An 11,229-nucleotide genomic window follows, 5' to 3' on the forward strand; every position below is an offset into this window, starting at 1 on the left:
ATAATAATAGTAGCAGTAATAATAATATTAACAATAACAATATTAATAATAATAGCAATAATTACGGTAACAATGGTAGTAATGATATAAAAAAATTTTAAAATGAAAATTGAAATAAAAATAATATAATAATAAAATAAATAATAATAATAATAATAAAATAATAAGGATAATAATAATAATAATAATAATAATAATAATAATAATAATAATAATGACAATAACGAGAATAGTAATGATAATAACAATAACGCAAATAAATAACGATAATAATATACCCCAAATAAGATAATGAAATGATAATTGATAAAAATAAAAAGAGTAGTAGTGATAATGATATCTATAGCAGTACTGATAATTACAATAATAATGATAATAATATTAACAATAAGACAACAAGAATAGTATTGTTAATAAAAAAAAAATATTTTATTTAATGGATTGTGAATATCATTATCGTCATATAGATATACTTACGTTTTTCCCCTTTTTTCAGTATTCATCTAATCTTTCTTTTTCTTTCTACCCACTTTTTTTTATGGTCACTAGTTCCCTAGCCGCTTTTTTCTTTCTACATTTTCACCTTCTTCCCACGGGGTCGAACTATACCCGTTTTCTCTTTAATGAGAGAGAAGGACCTTCTGAAGCCAGGGATTTTGGCCAGAACTTTCCTTGTTTACTTTAGTTCTACTACTACTGCTACTATATATATATATATTTTTTCATTTATTTAATTTAAAATTTTTATTAAAATAATTATATATATATAATATATAATAATGTAATATATATATAGTTAAAAGTTATATTATATATATATATAATATATATTATTATTTTATATATATATTATATATATATATAATATATATTATAATTTATATTTATATATATAATTTTAAATTTTAAAATATACACACATGCGTAAAATATATTATATTATATATTATATATATATAAAATATATATATATATAATATATTAAAATATACACATATATATATATAATTATAATTATATATATTATAATAATATTTTATTATATATATTATTATAAAATATATTATTATTTAATATAATATTATATATATTTATAATTTTTATTATATATAATTATTTATATAATTATTATATATATATTTATATATTTTAAATTATATAATATATATATATTATTTATATTATAATTTTATATTCTTTTAACGGGAGGTTCATGTTTGGCCACCGGGGGCCAGCATGATACTTATTGGGAGTTTTCACGTTTTGGGCCCTTTGGGGTGATACGTGGTAGGGGCCCCCCTTTTTTTCCCGGAAGGCCGGGGACCCTTTTTTGGGAAACTTCTCTCTATTTTTTCCGGCTTGGACCGCACTGTTTTTTGGGACTGTTCCCTAAATATTTCAAATGCACAAAAAATTTTTCGGATTACACTATATATATATATATATTATATATATTATTATATAATATATATTATATATATATATATATATATGCGTTATATATATATATGTATAAAACATACTATTTATTCAGGATTAAAAAATTAATTTATATATATATATTAATTATATATATATATATTACATTTTTATATATTATATATATATTATATTATAATATATATTTTTATAAATAATAATTTAAAATATATATAATATATATGTACACATTTCATACACACACACCACACTAATGTTGTGTATATATATACAGTATATATATAATAAAATATATATAAATATATAATATATATATATAATATATATATATATTTTATTATATTATATGTAACCTGATATATTTTTTGCATTTGAAATTATTTTGGGAAAATACCCTAAAAAGTGCTGGTCCCAAGCCCCGGGTAAAATAGAGAGAAGATTACCAAAAAGGTACCACCGGCACTCTCCCTGGAAAAAAGGGACCCTACCAGTACTCACTCCAAAACCTCACAAAGTGAAACTACATGATCAGCTGTGACCACGGTGGGTCAAAAAATGAAACCCCCGTTAAAAAAAATATATATATATATATATTTATATTATATTATAAATTAATATAATATTATATATATAAAAATATATATATTATATATATATATATATATATTTATAAACTTTTTATTAAAATTTTATTATTATTATTTATATAAAAATGTATATTTAAATTCTTAATTATATTTTTATTTTATTAATTAATTATATCTTTATATTTTTATTTTATATTTATTTTTTTTTATTTTCTATATATATTATTAAAATTTTTTTAAAATTTTTGTTTATATTTATAATTTATATATATTTTTGTGTTTTGTTATATTTTTTTTTTATTTAAAATTTTTTATTTATTATATTTTATTATATATTAAAAAATTTATTATTTTTTTAATTATGTGTTGTGTGTGTTTGTGTGTGTGTTTGGTGTTATTTTTTTAAATTTTTTTTTTTTTATATTTTTTAATATTATTTATATTATTATTTTATTTTTACGCATGTGTTATATTTATTTTTTAATATTTATTATTATAATTATTATTATATATTTTTTAATATATATTATATATTTTATTTAAAAATTTTTTTTTATTCATTTATTTTTATATATTTTATTATTTAATATATTATATATTTTTTTTTTTTAAAAATTTACTATCTTTAATATTATATCTATTTTATTTTATATTATTATTAAAAACCCTTTAAATTATTTATATACTTTATATCTTTTTATAATCTAATATAATATATTATATTTTTAAAAAAAATAAAATAAATAATATATATTTATGTACATATGTAAACAAAAGTAAACAAGGAAAGTTCTGCCCAAAATCCCTGGCTTCAGAAGGTCCTTCTCTCTCATTAAAGAGAAAACGGGTATAGTTCGACCCCGGTGGGAAGAAGGTGAAAATGTAGAAAGAAAAAAAAGCGGCTAGGGAACTGTGACCATAAAAAAAGTGGGTAGAAAGAAAAAGAAAGATTAGATGAATACGAAAAAAGGGGGAAAAAAAAAAAAAAAATAAGTTATCATTACGATAAAGATATTTCACTCCTTAAATAAAATATTTTTTTTTTATTAACAATACTATTCTTGTTGTCTTATTGTTAATATTATTATCATTATTATTGTAATTATCAGTACTGCTATAGATATCATTATCACTACTACTCTTATTATTATTATCATTATTATCATTATCATTATCTTATTGGTGTCATATTATTATCGTTATTTATTTGCGTTATTGTTATTATCATTACTATTCTCGTTATTGTCATTATAATTATTTTTATTATTATTATTATTATTATTATTATTATTATTATTATTATTATTACAATTGTCATTATAATTATTATTACTATCATTACTACCATTGTTACCGTAATTATTGCTATTATTATTAATATTGTTATTGTTAATATTATTATTACTGCTACTATTATTATTGTAGTTGTTATTTTTCATTATCATCATTATATTTATTGTTGTTGTTTTTATTCTTCTTCTTCTATTACTTGCTGATTCTGCTGTTGTTGTTGCTATTATTGTTACTATTATTATTTCATCATCATCATTATTATTTTATTATTATTATTATTATTATCATTATTATTATTATTATTATTATTATTACTATTATCATCATTATCATCATTATTATTACTGTCATTATCACCATCACCATCATTAATGTCTATTTTATCTATTGTTTTCATCATCAATGTTATTATTATTGTTATATTATTATTAATTATTGATGTTGATTTTATCATTATTATTCAGTATTGGTGTTAATATTATCATTATTATTATCATTATTATTATTATTATTATTATATTATTATTATTATCAGGAGCAGCATTGTGTTATCATTTTTCTACCATTAGTACAGCATATTGCTATTAATGGTAAATGGTTAATGGTTAGAAGAAATAAATGTGATAGACATCAAAGGCCACATAGCACCATGGTAAAGTACTGTGGCGAGAAGGGTGGAAATAAGTTAACGATTAAGATAAGATGATAGATGCCAAAGGTTGTAGAATGCTGTACGATAGGGTGGGAGTGAAAATGGTACAGAGAGGGAAGAGGAAGAGAGTGGGGATTTGTAAAATGGGGTGTGGTTATTGGGCGATCAGGTCAAATGGAGAGTATGTGTCTGAAGAAGTGAGAGTAACCATCTCTCTCTCTCTCTCTCTCTCTCTCTCTCTCTCTCTCTCTCTCTCTCTCTCTCTCTCTCTCTCTCTCTCTCTCTCTCTCTCTTTTTGTGTGTGTGTGTGTGTGAGGAAAACAGCAAAAGAGCCATTATGAAACACTCCAAAAAATAGAAATGGTAGTTGTAGAAGGATGAAAAGAAGCCAGAGAATGAAATAGGGGAACAGGTGAATGTGGTGAAATATCGGGAAGAAAGTCAGGAGGAAAGGAATCCGGGGAAGGACATTGGAGGAGGAGGGAAGGGTGACACACATGGAGTAGAGGATTTTTTTTTTTTTTTTTTTTTTGATAGAGTGGGAGAAAGAGGGGTAGGGGGAACTTAATGAGGAGGAGGAAGGCTATCAGCAAATCCTTTTTGTGTAGAACGAATACGATGGAGGGATTGGAGGGTAGATGAGGGAGTGGAGCATTCTCTTGGGTCACGTTCAAGTCACCTTCAAGTGTTTCTAGAGGGGAGTTGGGTGAGGAGGTCTGAGGAACAAAGGTTTTCTTGTGTGGAGAAGAGGGAATAGATTTCCGAGGAGCAGAGAGAGAGGTGGGTGAAGGAGACGTTGTGGTAGGAGAAGGTGGTTGGACCGTTTAGATTGTCAGGTAGAGTGAGAAGGAGGAGGAGGAGGGGTACGCACCACGGAAATGGTAGAGATTGGAATATCTGGATTTACACTGAGAAAAGGACTTTGACCGGCGGGGAGAGGGAGAAGAGAGAGGGTGGTTCGGGGTAGAGGGAAGAGATACCGGGGGAGATGCCTAGACTTCTAAAGAAGATGGGAGGAGGGGGGGGGGGGACGAAGTGCAGTTTTGGAACAGGTAAAAAGAGAAAAAACCTTGTCGGCGTGCTTCCTGTTTGGCCTCAGGTAGAGTGAGGCCTAGTTTGAGTTCTGGCATGTTTCTAGTAGTTCTAGTTTTATAGCATTATGATCAATATCATTATCATTACCTTTATTATCAGTGCTATAATTAAAATGTTCATCATCATTATTATTATTATCATTGTTGTTGTTGTTATTGTTGTTATTAATATCATTATCGTCATTATTATAATTACTATAAGTAATTATATCATGATCAGATAGATTGATTGATAGATAGGTAGGTAGATAGACAGATAAATATACATACACATGTATATATGTGTGTGTGTGTGCTTGTGTGTGTGTGTGTGTGTGTGTTTGTTTGTGTGTGTGTGTGTGTGCATGGGCTGTGCGTTGCGTGCGAGCGTGCGTGTATGCGTGCGGTTGTATGTGTTTGTGTGTGTATTAGTGCCTGCGTGTATGTGTGAATGTGTACGCGTGATAGTGTGTACGTGTGTGAGAACGTGCGTATGTGTGCGTATGTGTGTGCGTGTGTGTGTGTGTGTGTGTGTGTGTGTGTGTGTGTGTGTGTGTGTGTGTGTGTGTGTGTGTGTGTGTGTGTGTGTGTGTGTGTGTGTGTGTGTGTGTGAACGTGTGTGCGTGTTTGTGCGTGTGTTTATATGGAGTACACACACACCTTTTTACATTCGAGTTGCCGCGTCCACCTGGAAACAGACAAACAGCAGACTTTGCCTTCCTCTCCATGGCTCTGATCAGCCCGTTTATCCCTAATTTGAACAAAGACTAGAACAAAACTCAAAATCTGGTTTCCCAGGATTCTGACATGTTGGATTAAAACCTGTTATCAATATTTGTGTTATTCCTGTAATCAGCAGTACTAGCCAACGCCTATTTTTATGTTTATTATTATTATTTTTATTGGACATTTTATTTAATGTTTCTTTTTTTCTAGGCTTATATAAACTATTTTATAGACCCTTTATTATTCAGTATATTCATTATCACTTCGGAAAAACATTTTGTGAAGTAGAAAAAAAATATATATAAGTTACGTGGATACAATATCTCAAAAATGTACTGTAAGAAACAACAGAAATCTATAACCGTTGACATTAATTAACATTCTAGGCATTATGTTCATCACAATATCCCAAAAAACGTGATATACGTAATGTTTCTCTTATATCAATTACATATTTACAAACTCAATGTTTTGTCTCCCGTTAAAAGAAGCATTATCTCTTGTCTTGTCTTCTGTATTCTTCTTTTATATCAATTGCATCACAATAATTCACAAACGTCATGTCTTGTCTCCCGTTAAGCTTTTCCATCACAGTCACTCATAACAAATTCTTGGTATTCCTCTTTGCCAGGCAAGTACACAGCTACGAAACGCTCTGTGACACGCTGGCATTCAGCAACATTCACCTGTAATTCGAAAAATAGAGTAAAAATCAACACTGGGCACCTTTGGCCTTTAAGTAGGGTCCTGTGTATTATGTGTGTAATGTTCCTTTACTAAAAAGTACGATCCTGTGTATCGTGTGTTAGGTTCCTTCGTTAAAAGTAGGGTCCTGTGTATTATGTGTGTTATGTTTCTTCTCTAAAAAAAAGTAGGGTTTTGTGCGTTATGTTACTTCAACTAAAATATTTGCCTCAGAATCACATATTTTCAGCTGGTGCTTCTTATCAGTTTATCGCAGCTTTGTGCTTGTAAGCATCATCTGCGCCATCATCTGCTTGGTTGCTGGGCAAGGGATAGTCCTTTGTTGCATGGGTAAATAACCAACTCGAAAACTCAATGCAAACGGAAAAAAAGGTTTCAGCAGGTTCCAATGATGAACGGGTAAAGGACAGAGTGTAACAGAGTGTTGGGGGTTTCAGAAATGTTACAAAAAAAGGCCTTTATTGTCTGCATGTCAGCTCATCCTTTCCAGGTGGAATCTAGTAACATACAGAGTAGTGCATGCTATAGTTTCCCACTTAATAAAATCATTCATATCTAAATACATTCGTAGATATTTAGGGAATTTTTTGTACTATAATGACTGTCTACTAAGCCTGAAACATTAAACCGAACCATGGATAAATAAGTAGAAAGACAAACAAATAAATATTTGTTGTTCATTTTACACTTATAAAAATGTCAGGGATTACCATAATGTACCACGAGACAAAAATGCATCATAATATTCCCACCTTGTGTAAGGCTTCCTTGTGAATGTCACGAGTTAATGCCTTTGAATATACAAGAGACTTCAGTGGCAACTTGGCCATTGCCTGTAACCTTTGTTCCACTTGTTGCTGAAATGTTGCCTCCGGGAAGACTTCAGTCACTAGGCCTAGCCTGTATGCTTCTGCAGCTGAAAACTGTCACGATAGAATTAATTAATTATAAGGCAAACATATTTTCCTTATCATAATAACAATAACCGTTAGATAGAATATTAGCCTTTGATTATTACAGATAATTTATGTATATCAACCATCGAACTTTAAAGATAAAGGTGTATGTGTTTTATATATATATATATATATATATATATATATATATATATATATATATATATATCAAAATCTATTAAAGCATTCTACTACAGAAACCTCTCACTTCTCTTCTTTACCCTTTTGTTAAACAACATTTCTGTAGTTTGTCCTGGACCCATAATCTTTGGGAAGGTGTAAGTAGAGCAGCCTTCAGCAGTAATGCCCAGTGCAGAGAAGGGTGTGAAAAAGACAGCCTGCGGAGATGAATGCAATTTTGTTCTTTTAAAACAGAAGCCGTGAGTTGATTCTTGCAATCCCTGCTACCAAATTATCTGGGACTATCGTCTGCAACTTTATTGTAGATCTCGGTTTATCAGAAACAGAAAGCTGAAACATTTGTGATCTCTGAACTTCCTGCGACTTAGGCAAGAGGGAGTACCGTAGTATATGACATTAATATTCAGATATGTAAATCTATAACTATGCCTGCATTTTCTTTCTTTCATAGCTTTCCCCTTTTTTTAAGGCTGAAGCACATTGAAAGTATTGAAATAAACAGGTTTAAAAAAAAAAAGTTTTCCTTCGAACAGGTAATTCCAGAAGAACATCGAACTCTCTCATTACATTTTCTTTGGCATAAACAAGATCGTAAAGAGGCAGCAGGGTAGTGCCTGCGCCGACAGCTGCTCCATTGACCAAGGCCACGAGAGGTTTCGGGAAATCGATGAAGGCCCCAATGAATCTGAAATTTATGATAATCGGCATTATCATTATTATCATCATCTTCATAATCGTCATTATCATTATTATCATTATCTTCTACTACTACTACTACTCCTACTACTATTATCATTATTATTATTAATATTGTTGTTGTTTTGTTGTTGTTGCTGTTGTTGTTATTGTTATTATTATTATTATTATTAATATTATTATTATTATTATTATTATTATTATTATTGTTATTATTATTATTATTATTTTTTTTTAGTATTATTATTATTATCATCATCATCATCATCATCATCATCATCATCATCATCATCATCATCATCATCATCATCATCATCATCATCATCATCATCATCATCATCATCACCACCATCATCATCATTATTATCATTATTATCATTACTATTATTCATACTGATAATCGTTATCAGGATGAATAGGGGCAAATTGAATATCATTTATATATCTGTATCTGTATATCTGTTTATCTATCTATTTGTCTATATATCTGTCTGCCTATCTGTCTATCTGTCTATCTATCTACGTATATCGATAAAGGCCCCCGATGTATCCGAAATTTACAATAATCATTGATTTCAATCCAATTAAAATCTCAATATATATATACACTGAGATTTTTTCTTCTTTTTTTTGTATACAATTTCATGCAGTACAATATTTCGTATATGAATGTGCTGACAAAGCCGTATTTACCTGATGAGAAGATCCCTTATTTGAGCCATGGTCAAAGTGCGAAAGTTACTCTGATCGTTCCCTGCTGTGAAGACATTTCCAGAACCTGTTGTCGCTGTGATAATGGTGTTGGGATCGTCAGCAGCCTCTTGCAAGGCAACGACAATTTCATCAAACATCTGTATGAATATAACATAAAGCATGGCGAGATTTAAACACTGAGGCTGCATTGCATTGATTTTCCCTTTCGCTAAATCATATTATTTGATTAATTTTTGCATAGTTCATTCCAATGAGAAATTATTCCCACTGATGCATTACTAGGGGTATAATATTCCTTATCTAAAACGCAGATAAGTATGATAATGTTTTCTCTTTCCCTGCCCAAGCGCACGACAACCAGATGGGCAGCATATCGGCCCTCTGCCATTTTACTGCTTTTGCTAAAATCTCTCACAGAGAATAGCGACCACCTTCACAATGCGATGCCACCGTCTCGCCCATCCTTCAACTCCCAGGACTCGAGAAGAACCCCGTAGCGTTGTGTGAAGCAAGAGACAATCGCAGTCCAGGCTCAGTTCTGATCCCGAGAGCGCGTGGTGGGATCTATATTCAGGCTCAGTGAGTGTTACAGCTTTAAAAGGGAGACGCGGAACTGGATGCCTTGTTCATCAGTGTGGTTTAGAACAAGGCAAGCGTGTAAGTGATTACTTTATTAGGTTTGGGAAAAAAGTGACTCATTGCGAATGCCCGCAATGCAAGCTTAGCCTCTTTCAGTAGATTTACATTTTAACGAGGAAACCGTAGTTTTCAGCGAGGAACAAGACAGTCTTACCAAACCTGCGACTTCATACACATTGCCAGCTAATGAGACTGGTAACGTCGCTGCACTGACAGTTAACAAAAGACAGCCCATACTTCCCTCTAAGAATTGTGACCCCAACCCTTACACAGGATTTCCTGACAAACTAGGACAGCCATCAGCCATCGATGCTAAAAAAAAAGGGGAGGATAGGAAAACAGTCATACGTATATATCAGACACCAAGAAAAGAATGAAATAAACAACAACCTTTTCATTAAGAGCATTCTTCTTCTCAGGCCTATTGAAGGTGATAGTCCTGACGCCTTCATGAAGAGTGACGAGGAGGTGTTCGTAGCGAGAGCTGTCTGCCGTGGGGACTCCAGGAGGGGCGCTGGACATCGATCTGGTCGAGTGTTGCCGAAGAGCGTGGCTATCCTTATCCATAATCTTGGATTTCATTCCCCAGTATAAGGGAAGGGAACTTGCCGCAGTCTGGGCATAGTGTACCCTTCTGAAATAGATTGGGTATTTAGTATTTTGAGGAACACTTTAACAACAAATAGTGTACAGTGTGTACAGTAACGATGTTTGCAAAGTATGAGGAGGCTGGTACACCATGTAATCTTGCGTGGTGTACTCCTGAAATGGATTAGGCTTAGTATTTTAAGGAAAAAAATGAAAATAGGTATACAGTAATTATAAATGTGTTCAGGATACAAGGATTCTGGTAATATGAATGTTGATCTTGTAACAGAAATTGAATCCTGTAATCCATTATCTTTCAGCCCAACTCGTTTTTTTTCGTAATAGGCAGTGATCTTAAAACAGTGTACCGAATAACAAAACTTAATGCTGAACTCTACAAAGATTTAAACTGCATATTCTAAACATTAGAAAGTACTTTCATTGCTCTAAAAATTATTAACAAATTACAAAGTAGGGATAACGTCTCTGGCACATACACACACACACACACACACACACACACACACACATACATACATACATACATACATACATACATACATACATACATATATATATATATATATATATATATATATATATATATATATATATATATATATATATATATATATATACACATTTACATGCATGTGTATATATGGTGTGTTCATGTATGCGTGTGTGTATGTATGTATTTATTTGTATTTATGAGAAAAGTCTCAATGATGTCATCCGTAACCGAGATTTCTGTCCTCTCTGTTTTGATTTACCTTGGCCACCCAGTCGCCAGATCATTTCGTATTCCCCTCTACAATTTCTATATAAACCAAGACAATATTCGGATGACAAATTCTATTAATTCCCTGCAGTTACAACCAGCAACGTTGTACAGAAGTTGTAAACAGCAAGTCTTGACCATGAAAGTACCCAACCTCCCCTTGAATCGGGTACTGGTACCTTCACCGTACGCAATGTGCCTGACCTTCGTGTTCAAGTGAACCACCACCGGGGAATGC

The 11,229-nt window shown here is 30.9% G+C and overlaps 1 protein-coding gene across 1 annotated transcript in view; it reads right to left on the reverse strand.

The window, feature by feature from the left end:
* Positions 1-6,255: 6,255 nt before the first annotated feature.
* Positions 6,256-11,229, reverse strand: part of LOC119595328 (enoyl-CoA delta isomerase 2-like) — a 15,509-nt gene continuing 10,535 nt past the window's right edge. The window contains exons 2-7 of the mRNA XM_037944482.1: positions 10,013-10,148; positions 8,963-9,120; positions 8,141-8,258; positions 7,654-7,770; positions 7,229-7,399; positions 6,256-6,457 (exon numbers count right to left, since the gene is read on the reverse strand). Coding sequence (XP_037800410.1) covers positions 6,347-6,457; positions 7,229-7,399; positions 7,654-7,770; positions 8,141-8,258; positions 8,963-9,120; positions 10,013-10,148 — 811 coding nt within the window. The 3' untranslated portion in view covers positions 6,256-6,346. The remainder of the gene's footprint in view (positions 6,458-7,228; positions 7,400-7,653; positions 7,771-8,140; positions 8,259-8,962; positions 9,121-10,012; positions 10,149-11,229) is intronic.

This window comes from Penaeus monodon, chromosome 35 (genome assembly GCF_015228065.2).
Source record: "Penaeus monodon isolate SGIC_2016 chromosome 35, NSTDA_Pmon_1, whole genome shotgun sequence".
Lineage (NCBI taxonomy): Eukaryota > Metazoa > Arthropoda > Malacostraca > Decapoda > Penaeidae > Penaeus > Penaeus monodon.